This window comes from Canis lupus, chromosome 10, assembly GCF_011100685.1.
Source record: "Canis lupus familiaris isolate Mischka breed German Shepherd chromosome 10, alternate assembly UU_Cfam_GSD_1.0, whole genome shotgun sequence".
Classification (NCBI taxonomy): domain Eukaryota; kingdom Metazoa; phylum Chordata; class Mammalia; order Carnivora; family Canidae; genus Canis; species Canis lupus.
The window spans coordinates 35,551,839-35,569,805 of NC_049231.1; the positions used below are offsets into that span (position 1 = coordinate 35,551,839).

At 49.1% G+C, this 17,967-nt stretch overlaps 1 protein-coding gene across 1 annotated transcript in view; it reads right to left on the reverse strand.

Moving 5' to 3' along the window:
- Window positions 1-17,967, reverse strand: part of SH3RF3 (SH3 domain containing ring finger 3) — a 353,908-nt gene that overhangs the window by 122,592 nt on the left and 213,349 nt on the right. The window contains exon 3 of the mRNA XM_038550834.1: window positions 12,616-12,711. Within this exon, the coding sequence (XP_038406762.1) occupies window positions 12,616-12,711 (96 nt within the window). The remainder of the gene's footprint in view (window positions 1-12,615; window positions 12,712-17,967) is intronic.

Here is a 17,967-nt window from a genome sequence, read left to right on the forward strand (position 1 = left end):
GGAGTTGGCCTCCCAGACCAGTTCGCCCAGATGCAGAGAAAGCATGGAACACCAGGAACTGCCCTGCCTGGCTCCTGAGGAACCTGTCTGCTCCACACTCCCGCAGCCTTCCTCCACCAGGCCAGTGCCCTTTGGTGACTTCGAGTTGCCCTGCGAAGCGCATTAAGTTTTCATGAAGGCACAGTCCATGCCTGGACACAGAAATGCAGGCAGAATTCGCAGCCAAGTCAAAGTGGGGAGGAGTCCCTGCCAGCAGCTGCCCACTGCTGTAGAAACTCCTAAGAAACAGGCTAGCAACAAGAAGAAATAAAACAAACTTTGTTTAAAGTTAAACTTTGTTTAAATGGGAGATGCCCCTCAACATTCTATGGCAGAAATCCCTGAGAAGTTTCTTTCCTGTGTCATTTCTGAGGCCTTTTCCCCCCCGCACGCCCCTGAGGCGGTGAGCTCAGGTGTCCCAAGAGAGGCTAGGTGGGGAGGGCGGCCACAGGGAAGGAGGAGACAAGGGAAATACCAGCAGTGAGACACACACACCACTGGCTCACCTTCAAAGCTGGACTACTCGACAGTGTTTAGAACTTGGTCATAGCCAGTATCCATAGTGAATAATTACCTCAAAGGCTTTCACTAGTTCCTCATCTCTCTAAAAAGAGTCCTTGATTACTTGGCACTGGAGTCAGGGATAGGCAGCACTGGAGAGCCATAACTGACCTATAGCTTTCCTCTTCCACCAAAAAATACCCCTGTGATTCTTTCTCAGCCCTATTTACCTCTCCCTGCAGTTTCTTTTCTTTTTTTTTTTTTTTAAGATTTTATTTATTTACTCATAAGAGACACAGAGAGAGAGAGAGGCAGAGACACAGGCAGAGGGAGAAGCAGGCTCCATGCAGGGGGAACTCGATCCAGGACCCTGGGATCACGCCCTGAGCCGAAGGTAGATGCTCAACCATGGAGCCACCCAGGCGTCCCCCCATCCCCAGTCTCACTGAGCCATAGCTGACACAGAACACTGCACTAGGTGATGGTACAACGTAATGACTTGTCACCCTTATTTTGAAGTTCCTAAACCATCACAGGTTAACACCATTTAGCCAAGGATCACGTTTACCCTCTTGCCAGATGCACTGACAACAGATCTATGAGACACCGTCTTCACACATGGGGCATCAGGAGCTCAGGACAGTAACTGCCCAGAGAGGTGAAGGCTGCCACCTGAGGCCTCCAGTTCACCAGGGATCCAGGGCTCCTCCGAGTTGGGAAGACAGAGTTTGGGGGCTGGGGAGGCGGCAGTGGCTGGGGTCTGTGGGCCTAAGTCCTGGAAAGGAGAGATCTGTAGAGAGTCCGTCCCACTGCCCCCCTAAAAACCCCCCAACAAGTTTATAGCTGAGTACTGATGAGGGCATTCATGGGAGGAAATTACCCAGAGCTGGGGAAGAACCACCAAAAGGGGAAGACAGAACAATTCCTGAGGCTCACACAAAGCTGGAAACAGTTTGCATTCCCACCTTTGAAAGTGAAAACCTTGTCAATCATAGGGCTTGGAGCTTAGAAGATTACAGCTTCGGAAGTGGGGATAATTAGCTCTACATTAGAGGCTGCCCTAGTCCTGTGGAACAGAGCTTAAAAGCAAGGCTCGAAACCACCAAACTGTTTGTAAGTGACCTAGTGACATCCCAGAACAAAGCCTGAGCATATTTATGGGAATTAAAAAAAAAAAATCCAGCATCTGAAAAGGCAAAATTCACGAAGTTGGTGTCCAATTAAAAATAATCAGGAATGCAAAGAAGCAAGAAAATGCAATCTATAAATCCATTTTATAGATATTTATAGAGGAGAAAAGTCAGTGAGTAGAAACAGAACCAGAAATAACACAGAAGACAGAATTTGTAGACGAGCATGTCAGAACGTTTACCATGACTTTACCTCCAAGCATGGGTGTTAAGGAGAGATACAGAGGACGTAAGAAAGACTCCAGAGATGGAAACGCGGTATCTGAACTAAACTCCCCCAGACACTCAAAGCAGCCACCCAACTGCCCCAGTCAGAGGCGCAGCCCGCTCCCATCTGTCTGTCTCTGAGGGTTCTGTGCTTCTCACTTGCCAGTTCCCTTCACGGAGGCTGTCTTTCATCTCCTTCCACAGACAGCAGGGATTTCAGCAGTGTGCTTCAAACGAAACCTCTCTGCAGGAAAGAATGGGTGAGGTTTGGTACAATGTGCTACAGAGAGAAAATGTGCCACCCCTGTGGAAGGTTCGGGGGTCTGGCCCGCCCCCCAGCTCCCACAGCAGCAGACCTGGCCACAAGGGAGGCCCCAAGGGCAGGGAAGAGCTGCAGAGCCCTGGGAAGAGCTGCAGCCGCACAGACTCACTCCACTGCCTCTAAGTAAATTGTGAGGACCAGGCTGCATGTCATTGGTTTTCAAAGTACATCAGGATGAAATGTCACTAAAGCCTCATCAGGTCACTAACCTGACATTTGGGGTGTTCTCCTGGGTCCCCAGTGAGCACCTGCTGTCAGCATCACCGTTCCCTACCCTACCTGTCTGTACATACTCTGAACTTCTAACAGCCCTGTGGGGAGAGAAGCTGAGCTGGGGAGAGAAAATCCAGCCCGTGTCAGCACCAGGGTGTTTCTGCCAGCACTTCATACAGGTTAGCACAGCTGATTATTTGTGGGCAGTAAAGAATGATAAAGGGAAAGCAATAAAAAAGTAAGCAATGTCCTTGTCCAGGAGAGCCCCTCAGGCTGGGAGCCACTAACCCCCACTCGCTGGGCTGCTGAGAGCGTGGGGAACGGCCGGCTGTATCCCCAGCAGCTGTCAGAAACCTTCCACCTCCTCGGGAGTCCTGTTTCCCTGAAATGCTTGCACGCAGATGCCGTAGCTGCAGAACCATTGCTTTCATTTGTGGGATGTGGGACCATCGCCATGGGGCTCGCGCCTGTCACTTCCTTGGATCCTCTGATAGGCCTCTCAGGGGGCGCCATCCACATTTTAGAGGCGGGGGGGAGTTCAGTGCAGAAGCATCAGAGCTGGACAAAGCCCACAGAAGCCTCTGCTTCCAGAGTCCTTAGGTAGAGCAATGGCCCTTCCAACCCCAGGCCGACATTCTCGATGGGAGGGGGGCAGTCACCTGGCAGCAGCTGCCCCTATTACTTCCTGACGCGCTGGCTCTCCCTCTGAGGAGCAGGGCATCCTTGGAAGGAGGAGGGAGACAGACACCAGGACTGGTGACTATGAATGAGCACCCTCCCCAAGTTGTCCCTACAAATTTGCCCACCCTGGACCCCATGGACAGTGTGGGGTCTGGGGAGGACGCTGAGTGGGGGAAGAGGATCTTAAGCTCCAGTGCCTACACTTTTCTGCTCAGGAACCTGGGCATGAGCATGCCCCCAGAAGCCACACCCTGTCCTCCACTTCCTCCCTGGAAACAGCTGCCCGCCCCAGGCAGCGAGCTAGAAAACTATGACAAAGTGGATGAAATCATGAGCAATCCGTTCTTACATTGGGAAATGGCAAATTCGATGTGTGGAAGCGCTGTCTACGACTTCAGAATGGTCCACAGTGCGTACGAGGATAACTTCAGACTCCCTTTGTTCCCAGTGAAAGCTGTCGCTTGTGCCAGTGAGTTATGACCAAATGCTTTAATACCGTATTTCGAGATGGAGGCTCAAAATAATATCCTCTGTACAATCTGAAGTGACAAGGAGACAACTGTGCTACATGACGAACTGAGTTCAACATTGTAATCACCTGAAGCTGAGAACCCACCTGTCTAGCAATGTACCTTGGAACTGCTGTGCTGCAGACAAGGGCTCCCGAGTGGGCATCAGCTGTCATTAGGAACAACCACCACATTTCGTTTCTTGGCTAACTCAAGATTTTCGTTTTTGCCTCCGTCAGTTTTCCAGGATCTAGAAACAGCATCTCGTCAACAGTTTTCCCTAACAGCACATAGGATTCACTCAACACCAAGACTGGGGCTGAGGCCTAGACACCAATGGAGGGCTGGGGTCCGGCTCCCCAAAGTCAGAACTGTCTGGGCTCCCACCAGCCCCCACCTCACTTTCTGGAGCCTGGCCCTGCTCTCCCATCTCTCACACTGTCCAGAATACAGCCCCCTGAGACATGCCCGCAGGGACTCCAGGCCTCCAGTGCCGAGGACTGGGACTCCTTCCCATCGGCGGGTGAGGTCATGAAGGGTTCATGTGTCAGCAGCAGAAGGGCAAGAAACCGGATAGAGCAGAGCTGTCCTAGGGCAGCAGGAGCTGAGGATGGAGCCACCACGTGCCCTGCTTCACCTCCTAGTTTGAGAAATGGGCTTCCTGCAGAAGCCACTCTGGGCTGCATCTGGCTAAGGGAGGGCTCATGAAGGGCAGAGCTGTCTTTGATGCATTTTGAGTGTCAAAGGAGATAAAATGGACTTTAGCACATGCTCAACCTTCAAATTCTATCTTCCAGCGCTCATATCCAGGTTTCTTCCCATCATTACTTGTCCCCTGGGAGCCTTCTCTCTCCTGAGTCAGCTCTTCTTTCCAAACCACCCTCTTTGGTCACCGTCCTGGCTCCAGAGCTAGTGGCCTCTGTCAGCACCCCACAGCACCCCACAGCAGCCCGTAGCAGCCTGCAGCATGCCGTAGTACCCCCAGCACCCTGCAGCACATTGCAGCACCCCACAGCACCCTGTAGCATGTTGCTGCACCCTGCAGCACATCATAGAAAGCCTAAGCACCCGCAGCATGCTGTGGTACCCACTGCCCTGCGCACACATCCCACTAGCACCCCTACACGACTAGGCCCCAAACCCAGGAGCCCTCTGCCCACCCTCTACTTCTGCCCCCGCTCCTGCCTCTCTCCCACGCTCCATCTCCCCCTGGCCAGAAGCCCCCACGTGGCCTCTGTTCTTAAGCCCTGAGCCTTGTCATTCTCGACAAATAATGAGCCCAGTAGCGGAGACCAGGACAACTGGGCATAAACTCTGAGTATCCCCCAGGTCTCGGGCCTCGGGCTTTGGAACCTCCCAATTCACCTCCTTCTCCCTCTGAAGGGCAGGTTTCTCCCCTGTCCATCAAGGGGGGCCCTCTTCCCCTCCCGGCTCTTCTTCAGCTGTGCCCTGCAATCCCTTGGGTTTTCTCATTGCCCTCTCTCTACTGTCCTCCCTGCTGCCCCATCTAATAGAACCCTGAGCAAGTGCTCCCTTGACTCTGATAACCACTGAAGATGTGCTCCTTTCCTGACTCTTCACCTGAGACCTCACCTACCCACCTGCTCATCCCTCCAGGTTTTATCTTTGTTCAGCTACACAACAGATGCCTTCACAGGTTGATAGGGAAGGGATGCTTTCACAGAGGAGAGGTATTCCTTAGGGGTCCTCTGAACATGGCTTGTCACTTCATGTTACCTCCTTCTAAGTGCCAATGAAACACACACTGAACAAAATTAGAAAGCACCGGAAGTGGGCAGTCCCTCCTGTTGGGAGGATCTACTCTTTGCAACCTCCTGGGTCCCCAGAACCCTGTGGCCAGGCAGCTGTGTGACCAGGTCCTGGTGGTCGTCAGTGGTGGTCTGACGTCCCCTGCCAGGCCTGGCCCACGAAACTCCCACACTATCCTCACTCCTACATGTTACAGACAGCAGAGCCCCCCAGGAGGGTCGGTCCCCCTAGAGCCTCTGTGAGCCTGGCCAGCCTGAACAGCCAGATACGACCCTCTAGTGTGGTTTAGCCCTGGGATGTCAGGGTTCACCTGTCACAGCAGGTACTGATACCTCAACTAGTACACTCATCAACCCTCCTCCCAACGTCTTCCCTTCCTGTTGCACGCCTGCTTCCAGGTACTCCCGTCCCTAGACTCAAACCCCCAGGGATCTGCTCCTTTCACCTCTGCAGTGTGAGGGTCTCCAGGTACCGGGCACAGGAGAGACACCCGCAGAGTCCCAGAGTTGGCCTGCACCCTTTCAGGTGTGGCCAAGGGCGGCCACTGTTCCTTCGCATGTGAGTTGAATAAATTATCATCAAGAGCAGTTTGCCTTCCCCCCCCCCCCAGGGAACCGAGGTGGCCATCCCCTTACCTACATATTTTTTTTATAATATATTTCTTTCTTTTTTAAAATTTTTATTTATCTATGATAGTCACACACACAGAGAGAGAGAGAGAGAGGCAGAGACATAGGCAGAGGGAGAAGCAGGCTCCATGCACCGGGAGCCCGATGTGGGATTCGATCCTGGGTCTCCAGGATCGCGCCCTGGGCCAAAGGCAGGCGCCAAACCACCGCGCCACCCAGGGATCCCCCTTACCTACATATTTAAATGTAAGAGCACAAAACAAGGAAATGCATTAATGTGTGTCTGTTAAATAAGGGTTGACATGTGACATACAAGAGGGAAGGAAAGATCACCATTTCTAACCCAGAAGTCCTGCCAGTTGGCAGGAAGACAAAACGGTGCTTCCCTGGCACCGGTGGCCAGCCTCTGGGTGTAGGTGTGCTCAGCGCGGACAGCACAGCCTCTCTCTACCAGATGTCACCACCTGTCCATAGGATGAACAGTCTTCACTATGCGCCTGCATGTGTGCATCAGCCCAGAGCACAGGAAAGCCAGTTTTCAGGGGTGGGTGGCTCCCTCTCCCACAGAAACCTGTCACTGCCCCTCTTCTGGGTGCCAAGCCCCAGGAGATGAAGGGGAAGGAGATGGATAGAATCCTGTGTGCACAGTACAGCTGGGTGAGTGCATAGTCTGTTGGGAACACGGAGGAAGCCCTTACCCCAGCAGGCGCAGAGGTCTCTCACAGAGGGGGTAGGAGCTGGCTGGAAGGGTGTGGGGCTTGGCCTCAGGAGCTATATGAGGGGAGCTGGGGGTGAGACATCCCATCTTCTCCCCAACAGCATCCTCACTGGCAGGAGCCAGCCCCACGCAGCCATGGATTCCAGGGCAGGTAGGTCAGGCAATGGCACACAGCTGGCAGGGACAAGTCTGCGCACCCAGCAGTGCATCGAGAGGATGTGAGACCCAGCAAAGGTGCACAAGAGTGAGGGAGGTGCTGGTGGGCCTTGGGGGAGCACCAGCAAGGGAAAATCTGGGCCAACTCCAAAACTCAGGAACAAGGCAACCACATTCTTCTGCTATGTCGACAGCCAGTCCCTGTTAGGCCCCCTCTAAACATGTGATGTGTCTTTAAAGTTAAAACCAGTCCAAGCCCATTTCCTCCCACTCACTGTCTCTACTCAGCGTGCCCCTCAGTCCCCCAAACAGCCTCTGGCTCTGGACAATCACTGCATTTTGTTGGACACAGAGAATGGCTCCTGGCGAATTCCTGTGCTGACCTCCTGACAAGCTGTCACTCCCGCAAACATTTATTAAGCACCCACTGTGTGTAGTCACTTTGCTAAGTGCTAAGGATATTAAAAATGAATAAGAGAAGGACCCTGATCTGAGCAGGGGAGTGAAGAAGTTTAGGAAGTGCTGGAAGCCCTGCACTTTGACATGAACAGGGTCCTATGGCTCAGGAAATGATTTCATGAAGTGAGGACCATTTGAATTGGGTTTTGAAGAGTGAAGAGGAGCTCTACAGGTCCTAGCATAGAGACCCTGAGCTAGGAAGGGCAGTGTGGAGGTTTGGGTGGCTGGAATCTCAGGTCCCTGGAGAGGGTCTGGTGCCGCCATACCAGGTGGAGGTTGTGAAGTTGGGTTTCAGCATCTCATGGCGGGTTTGGAGATCACCACCCTGGAGGCCACTGAGCCCAGGCTGGGAGGGACAGAGAAAGCTGGGACTTGGGGTGGAGGGGAGGGCAGGGCAGATTTAAGAGAAACACTTCAGGTACAGGGTGGAGGGCAGACTAGTGATGAGAGGTTGGTGTCAGGGGCAGGCCCAGCCACTTGGCCTTTCTTGCTCATCCTCAAGCAAGCACGAGCAGACCACCATGACAATGTCTCCCAGGGAGCCAACCTCATATACCCCAACCATGAAGTACAGCTAATGTTTAAATATCCCATTCTGCAGGAGTAAAGAACCATCACGTCACCTGGTAACGGACCTGGGTTAACTGCTGGTGGTCCCGGTCTCCCCACACTCTGCCTAAACAACTGATTTTCTGAACGTGAAAGGAGAACTTGACACTTAAGCTCATTGCATTCTTTTCAACTGTATTTCCAGCCTATCATGGTCTTTGGGATCTTAATCCTGGCCGCGTGGAGAGGTTTTCCTGGCAGACAAGCAACACAGGCAAATTTCCTCATGTGCCTTCTATGTCTCCATCCAGATCATTAATGCTCAGAGCACAATAGTCCTGTGTCCTGGTTCTGGATCTCTCCAGACTGAGACTAATTTCTATGAACGCTCAACAACAGCTTTCAAGTGAGCAACCTCTCCTATCACGCAGCATGTAAATATCTGCATTGCTTGTCTTGACATTACCCAACTGCACACCTGGCTGAGCTCAGGAAATCATGGTGGGGCTGTCGTGCCTGTACAGAGTGGGGGCCTACCTTCAAGGAGCTCTCACCCTGCTGGGGAGTGGAATTGAGCATTTGTGAGGAAACACTCAGAAATACAAGGCCAAATATGGTCAATTCCCAGGAGTGACAGAGATTTCCAGTAAACTCATGAATGGACCAATGAGCAATTATTCACTCAACAAACCTTCCTAATAGCAGAGCAACAACAGAGTTGGCCCTTGAGAGCCTACCTCATGCCTGGGCTGTGCACTCTGTTATTGTCTTAAAGCCTTGCAATGATCTTCATGAGGTCTATGCTACTGCCCTGGTATGAGAGAGGAACCAGGCTCAGAAAGTCACACATCTAGGCCATGGTGTTGAGCCCAGTGCAGGCTACCTTTGAAACCCATGATGCTCTGAACTGCCCTGAGGCCCATTCATGATTCTGCCACTGGGGCTGCCATGGCCCATGAGAAATAGGCCTGTTCTTGGAGCATGACCTGAGGTCCACATTAAGGGTAGATGCCAAGCATGTCATCTTGGAGCCTTGTGGGAAAGGATGATGGGTCTGGCTTGGCAGGACCTCTAGTTGGGTCTACTCATACCGCAGGGTGGAATCCAAAGCCAAACCCAGCCCCACCAGGACCTGAGAAGAGCGAAGTGCCTCACCTGTGTTCCTACAGCACATTTACCCCACAGCAGGCAGCACTGAGCCCCCACACACAAAGGAGGGGGGATCCCTTGACCCCTGGGCCTGAGGAATTCTCTCAGATTCATTCTCTCTGAAAGAGGAAAACGATGACAATTACTCTGCCTCCTGGAGGCACCGAAGGAAGGCCATGTCACCTTTATGTGTTTGGGTTTATTCCCCGATGGCCAGAGCAACGCTGATTCCTGTCTTGGGTAGACATCAGCTGGGGCCCCTTGCCCAGCTGTAATCCAACACACAGCAGGTGTCAACAACACATGCCATGGTCCTGGTGAGGAGATGGCTGCTGATCGTGACTGTTCAAGAAACCAACAGGGAGAAAAGAACCAGGAGGCAGGTTCAAGACGACAGGCCAATGGCTGGGGAAGCTAGAAAGGCAGTGAGGAGGTCAAAGGCGGGGAAGGAAGTCACGCAGGAGGCAAGAATTGAGGGTGAAGGAGGTAGGTGCGGGCATTCAGTGCCTGAGACCAGCTGGCCCAGGTCACCGATGGGGACACCATGGCAGCCAGGCCCTGTGCATTAGGGGGAGTGGGGACAAAAGGGTTGTTTCTGTAATACTCCAGAAATATAGATATTTCTGGAGATAGGGAACGCCTTATCAGAAGATAAGCTGCCAGGTCTAGGCCATGCAGCCCCAGCCTGGCTTTATATCTGCCCTACTGTGCCTGCCTGGCAGGCCCAGGCTGAAGAAACGGCCCTGCTTAGGGGAGGATTGTACAATCTGTGAAGCACAAGAGCTTGTTCCCTCCTTACAGATCCACCTGGGTCAAGCACAAGGCCAAGATCTGCCTCAGTGGGAAGTCAGATTCAAACTCTGTGGAAGACCCGAGCTCCAACTGCTTGGATCTCAGAGGCTTGCTCAGCCTCTTGGAGGGAAGACAGCCTGAACTCGGGACCCCCTGAATCCACCCCTAAGGCTACAAGGGGCCGGAGCCACCCACGCACTTCAAAAAGGAACTTATCCAGAAACAGTGAGACATGGTCTCAGGAAATACCCATTTGGGGCTTCTTGTCTACAGTGGTGGCTAAGCGAACAGCCAGGAGACTGCTTCGGAGCAGGTCAGGGTGCAGAGCTGCAGCCCAGGCGTCCAGGGCCATGGCATGTGGCCAGGCAGCTGCCCGGGAGCTACCCTGCCCAGGAAGGAGCAGGGTCCAGAGGAGCAAGGCCCCTGCCACGGTGGCTTAGGGGGGGCTTTGCCAATGCTCCTGGGAGGGCAGCTGAGTACCCCTGCACCTCGAGTGTCCTCAGGGCATCTAATCTGAGGAGACACATGAAGGGATCAGGAGCCATGTTGAGAGCAGAGGTGGGACTGTCACTGGAGGTATGAGGCATGGAGGGCTTTCAGGCCAGCGGAGGAAGGAGCCTGCCTCGAGGGAGACATGTTCGAAAGCATCTCCAATGGCTGGGCACTAAGGCCCTGGGGAGGCAGGGACAGGCCATCTGCCCTTTGGGTACATCTGTGGAACCAACGGGAGTCACAGTGCACCCAGCTGACAGGTTTCCCAGCACTGACCCCCAGCCCAGCCTGCCTGATGATGCCCAAGCCCTTCCAGAGGGCGGGTAGCTGACGGGCCTGACCTGGCCTTCCCCAGAGGGTGCCCGTGACCTGCTGAGGCATTCCTTAGCTCCTTAAGCTGCACTCTAAAGTACACAAATGTCAACTGCACACCAGTTTACAACTGCACACAACTCTGAACCACTCCCAAGACTAAGATATCAATACCCCAGCATCCCAGAGTCATCCCTCCCTGCAGAGGCCCCACGGCAAGTGAAAACCGTATATACTCTTTGGTGTCTGGCTTCAAAGGTTTGTCTCTGAGATTCAGTCATGCTTGGAAATCTAGTAGTCTATCATTCATTTCCTCTGCTGGGTAGTATTCCATCATATGGATATACCCCCTTTTACTTATCCATTCTGCTGCTGATGGATGGACATTTGCAGCATATCCAGTGTGAGGCCATCACAATAAAGTTTCTGTAAGCATTTCTGCATATGTGTTTGAGTATCCTTGTAAGTTGGCCAAGGAAAACAAGTTCCATAGGCTACCGATGCCTGCAAAGCCAGATTTCTCACTTCTAGACTGCACCGCAAGAGTCACTCTTGATACCAGGTTTATCTAAGCAGCAGGATAGGAAAGAAAATACCCCTGGAAACTGGAACAAATGCCCAAGTGGAAGCTTACACGGTGTTGGAGGAGGTTTGACTTGTACAGTGCATGATAGAGGGGTGTGTCTGAGCATGTGTGTGAGTCCATTTGGGAGTTTGTGACTGTGTGAGCACTGCGTGTGCTGTGTGTGGACCTACTATTACTGTGTGACACAGCCTTGGAATCTCCTGGGCAGTTTATCCAAAATTACTGTGAGAACCACTCATCCAGAGCATTTAGAGAAAGGAGAGGAGGTGAGCAGAGATGAGACTAGAAAAATAGGAGCAAACTGCATTCAAAGTGGTGAATACTTTACTATAGCATTTGGACTTTATCCTGTAGGTGACAGGAATCACCAGACGTGTTGAACAAACACCCAGTGGCACCCGCACACCACTCAGCAGGCATGGCAAAGCCGGCTGCGTCACCGAGCAGCATGTGAAACCCCACACCAGGCTGAATGAACTACAGTTTGCTAGTGGGGGGAGCCGGAGGGTAGGGCAGTGAAGGGCTGAGTCTGTGTTCATGTTCTGGCTCTGCCATTTATCAGCGAGGAATGGGGACATTCCTGGCTTTCATATACCAGAGTTGTTGAGAAAATTAAATGAGCAAGTACTTGAAAGTGTTTGTCACACAGTCAGCAATAGCTGAAATGATTCTCAGGATAACTGCAGTGGTTAATAGATGAAGCATGTATTGGCTCATGAGTGTACACATGTGACTTGCACTGACAAATGGCACACGTACACACGATGGGCAAACACTCCTGCACACAAACAGCGGTTTACAAATCAGACATTCTAAGATGCTCCCAGCTCAGCCACTGCTCATAACTTACTCATTGGAAACCAAGTGCTCCTCAGTTATAGAAAGGAGACAGGAAATTAACAGGCCCCAAGTCATCTTGGCTTCAGGGACTCGCAGCTGGGTGAGCTGACCGGTCACCAAGTCCTCAGAGGACTGCAAATGGCCTGCCACAGCCGTTCTTGCAGTGACACGGGGAATGCTGCCTTATCTGGGCTGGGGAGACATGAGCAGCAGTACCTAGGAGAGTCTGGGGAAGCGGGTGCCAGCACAGGATTTCTGTGAGAAGTGGGGAAAGCCCACATCTGTGATGCCCACACAGTATGATGGTCTGCAGCCAGGCCGGGACAGATGACTGCAGGAGCCGAGGCAGTGCTCCTAGCACTGGCACAGCAGTCAGAACAAAACCCAACACAGTCTCCATCCTCCTCTCCACAGGCCAGGAGCCCACCCCTGCCCCTTGTCCCACCTGGTGAAACAGACAGCAGGGTGGAAGAGGAAGCCCATCTGAGAGCATAGTCTTACCTCCACGTACAGCAAGGGGAAGATCCCAATCTTGTCTCCCAGCATGCCTTCTGCCCAGTTGTCATCCACTCTTCTGATGACAGTCAGGATCTCGTCCTGGGGTTGCCGCAGCCCACCATGCACACAAATACATGGACACGCAACAAACACAACAAAAACAGAGACAGTCAGTACTGCAGGAGCTAGGAAAAGATCCCAAGCAATGATGTAAATAATAGTTTATTATCTATTCTGGGATCTGACATATGAAAAGTCTGCCCTTACATCTTCACCCATGGTCTCCCTCTTTCTCTCTTACATATTGATTATAGCTGCAAAAATCCTCAAATAGAAAAGCGTGGCAATTTACAATATGGTTAGTATTTTAAAATTCATGTTCCTATTACTTATTTACTGAAATAAAATAATTTTGAATAAAAATAAATTCAGCAAATATAAAGCTTTTTAAGTTTCTGGCTCCATCCACGAACAAAAAATGACCCAATCCAATTCCATTTATTTCGAGTCATGGGTACAAAAAGCTTTGGATAACCCTCTTAAATTTTTTGGCAATGCAGACGATGCCAAGTATAGATGCACAAAGTGGAAACAGATGGAATGAGAAAGGAAGAGGCATAAAGCATGGAGGAAGAGGAGCTTTCCGGGGAGACTGGCAGCTTGGTGGTTGTGAGAAAGGTCACGCCCAGGATGCCATCAGTGTGCCAGGAGCTGCAGGGACAAATGACAAGGGGTGCAGATAGGAGGGTGGGAGAGAGAAAGTGATGGAGAGCAAAAGAGGGAATCCACCAGGGAAGAGGACTGGGGATGAGAGACAACAAGGGGCAGCATCAAGTGTCAAGAGGGCCAGACAGGGATCTCACAGGCAAAATGGTGCCTCCATCAGCAGTCTGTGGCTGGCCTCTATTCCCTCTCCAGTATCCATCCTCCTCACACTAAGCAAGGTTTGTTTATTTATTTATTTTTTCTAAGCAAGGTTTATAATGGAACCCCTCAAAGACTGTCTGCCAAACCACCCTCTCTCCCCCTGCCCTGCCACATTAAAACCTTCCTGTCATTTGTCCCTCAGCAAAATCTGCTAGGGGACTACCTTGCCCATCTGGGGCTTGTGATAAGGAGCTGATGGTCAGCCTAATGGGGTAGCCCCTCCTGGATTTGAAGGTATCATCTGAGTCTTTAATACTTTCATATGAAAGCAATGAATCTTCCAGTGAGGAGCTGAGTCCTCCAAGAGTCTTCAGTACTTTAATATGAAGCAGTAATATGGGACTTGGAGGCTTCTCTCATGTCAGAGACACATTTTAGGCCAGCACACTTCATCAAATTATCAGAAAAGGTGGCTTATCTGTGAGCTAAGGGACCACACATTTTTGGGGTGTTCATCTGGGTCAAGGTAGAGTGATCTAATGAGGGTGGGATATGCCTTTTAGAGAACACAGATAGGGAAAAGCAAGGGTGAGTGTCTGTCAGAGAAGCTCCCCATGGTCTATTTCAAACCTCTCCTCACCTGCTTCTCACAGAGGAGAGTCTAGGAGCAATCATACGCCTCATTTTCTCTGCCCTCATCCCCAACCTCCCAGTTAAAAAAAAAATCAAATAACAAAATAATCTGTGACTTCAGAGTATTTCTTCTCTCAATTGATACAAGCCAGAAAAACACAATAGACACTACAAGGGGAACATATCCTTTCATATGTTACAGGGTAGGTGGTTCTTAGGCTACAGAATGATATTTGTAAGGGTTCCCTTCTAGCTCAGGAATTAGAATGCACAGGCTTTTCTGTAATCGTTGGGCCAAAGCAGCCAACTGTCATGAGGAGAGATGAAGAGAATGCCCCTGAACTCCCATGCCTTGCTCACCTCACAAGTTCAAAACTGGTGAGAGTCCTGGGCCTGTGATGAACTCAACTCAGATTCAGCCAAAGGGAGGCCCTTAGGATGTGTGCTGATCATACAAAGGGAAAGGTAATTGAAGGTTTCCTACATGTCAGAGTTTTTGCAACAATAAAATAGCACCAAAAAAAGACATTTAATTTTGTAAAATTCAAAAGAAGAAAATGCCAGGTTAATTTTGGTTAAAAACCAGAAAATACCGGGGGATCCCTGGGTGGCTCAGCGGTTTAGCACCTGCCTTTGGCCCAGGGTGCGATCCTGGAGTCCCGGGATCGAGTCCCGCATCGGGCTCCCAGCATGGAGCCTGCTTCTCCCTCCTCCTGTGTCTCTGCCTCTCTCTCTCTCTCATAAATAAATAAATAAATAAATAAATCTTTAAAAAAAAAAAAACAGAAAATACCATATTATCCACACTATTGCTTAGGACTGGTCTAGACATTAGAGCCAAAGAAATAAAAGAATATAAGACAGAAGGCATGAATATTGGAAAGAAAGTATAAAAAATTTTACCTAGAAAAAACAGTATCAACTAAAATTAGAATAAGCAAATTTGAGAAGTACTGCAAATTTTATTTATTTATTTATTTATTTATTTATTTATTTATTTAGCGGGTCAGGCTTTCTTCTTTTTTTTTAATGCAATAATTCCTTTATTCTGCAAATGCAAGAAGTTGATTTCTCATCCAGTTGTTGCTAGCTTGTCCCTAGGACTCAAAAACCCCATCATTTTACCATAATCTTGAGATGCTTACACTTTTGTTTTGTTTTTTATTAGCTTCAGTAGAATTTAGTGATTCATCAGTTGCATATAGCACTCAGTGCTCATTAGATCAAATGCCCTCCTTAATGTCCATCACCCAATTACCCCATTCCTCTACCCACCTCTCCTCCAACAACCCTCAGTTTGTTTCCTATAGTTAAGAGTTTCTCTTTTTTTAAATTTTTATTTATTTATGATAGTCACAGAGAGAGAGAGAGAAAGGCAGAGACACAGGCAGAAGGAGAAGCAGGCTCCATGCACTGGGAGCCCGACGTGGGACTCGATCCCGGGTCTCCAGGATCACGCCCTGGGCCAAAGGCAGGCACCAAACTGCTGCACCACCCAGAGATCCCCAAGTTAAGAGTTTCTTATGGTTTGTCTTCCTCTCTGATTTCATCTTATTTTATTTTTCCTTCCCTTCCCCTATGTTCATCTATTTTGTTTCTTTAATTCCACATATGAGAAAAATCATATGGTGCTTGTCTTTCTCTGAGATACTCACATCTTAACCCAAAAGGGCAGGGTGGTTAGTGCAATGCTGGTTTGCTTTACTAGGGGAAGCAATATTGTTGTACATAGGATTGTGCCAATAACTTTGATTCTATTCTGAAGAAGATCATTTGTAGGCAGGTTAGAAGAGGGTCAGGCTTTCTTTATTGGTGAGCAGGCAGGTGGCGGGTGAGTCGGGAGCTGGGGAGCAGCTGGGGAGCAGCTGGGGAGGGGGTCCTGTGGCTGCCTTAATGGCAGACCCGCAGCCCTGGTGGCCAGACGACTCCCCTGCAACCGGGTGTGGACGGCAGGAGTGGGGAGGGGCGGGTGGGGCCGCCAGCAGCCACGGGGTCAGAACCCTCCGACGCACAACACAGACCCCAAGGCAACCCGCCAGCACGGACTCGGGCAGGCAGGACGCTTGGCGCAGTGGGCAGCGCATCAGTCTTATAATCTGAATACTGCAAATTTTAAAATACATACATAAAAATCATTGGTTTACTCACATACCAGCAATAATAAGTTAGAGAATATGATTAAAATTGTCTATTTAAAAATTTCTCTAATACATCATATATGCCAAAATGAATTACATTAAAGATTTAAATGTTAGAAAAAAAACTTGAATGCCCAAGAAGTAAATATGAATTGGTGTTTAATCCTAGCTAGGGAAGGCCTTTTGAAGTATGATAACAATGATTTGGCTACACACAAAAATGAAATTCTCTACAATAAAAACAGCAAAAACAAAACAAAAAGGCAAAAAAAAAAAAACTAGAAAAAACTTGGAGAATCTATGAGAAACAACAATTTAATATCAATACTACATAAAACTTAAAGATACAATAGAAGAAAAAGACAAATACCGTTAAAGAAAAATAGGCCAAGGGCAAAAATGAGACAACTCACAAAAAAGAAGAAAAGTAAATTTGCCATTCAACATATTTTTAAAAGTTATACCTCACAAAACAATACAATTGTAAACAAGAAGAGGTTTTTCTTTTTTCTTCATTGTTCTATTTGGCCTATCAAACTAGCAAAAAAGAACATAAAGTGTTGGTTGGCATGCAGGGAATAGGCACTTTATCATTTCTGGTGAAGACATAAATTTATAGCAGGTAGTTCGGCAATTTCTATCAAACATCAAAGCCTGCATACCCACTGATCTAACAAGAGCACTTCTAGAGACTTTACCCTAGGAAAATTAAAGATGTGCAAAAAGATTTAGCTCTGAGAATGTTCATTACAGTGTTGTTCAATTAGAGAGAAACTAAAGACAAATGCCCAGCAAGAGAGGTTTTGTTAACTAAATTATGGTAGTGCCCTCCAATACTATCCCCACCTCTGGCCCACTCTAGCCATCTTGTGCTACATAAGGAGACAAGAGGAAAATAGAGACATCCACATGGAGTTCACAGTTTAACATACAGGTTCCTTAAAAGACTAAGATCTGATAATAGGACCATAGGACTATACAGTGCTCCCCCCCTCCCCAAACACCACCATATTACTAAAGGCCAATTTATAGCAGTTCTTTTTACCTGGTACGTTATACCTGGCTATCAAGGGAAAAAAAATGTATTACTGGACATACTAAAGGGCGAAACAAAACAAAAACCAAAAATACAGTTTGAAGAGACAGAACAAGCATCAGAACAAAACCAGACTCAGACAAAGCATGGATGTTTGGAACTATCAGATGGGGAATTTAAAACAACTCTGATTAATATGCTAAGGGCTATAAAGGACTAAGTGTACAGCATGCAAGAACAGATGGGCAATGTAAGTAGAGAGACAGAAAGTCTAAGAAAGAAACAAAAAGTAATGCTAGAGATAAAAACACCATCATAGAAATGAAAAATCTTTAGATAGACTAATTAGTACTCTGAACATTGTCGAGGAAAGAATCTTTGACTCTAAGGATATCTCAATAGAAACCTCCAAAACTGAAAAGCAAAGAGAACAAAGACTAGAAAAAAAGAACAGGATGTGAGATACCTACAAAACGTGTAATGTATGCATAATGGAAATATCACAAGGAGAAGAAAAAAGGAAAGGAAAGGAAAGGAAAGGAAAGGAAAGGAAAGGAAAGGAAAGGAAAGGAAAGGAAAGGAAAGGAAAGGAAAGGAAAGGAAAGGAAAGGAAGGGAGGAAATAGAAGAAATATTTGACACAATAATGACTGAGAATTTCTCCAAATTAATGTCAGACATC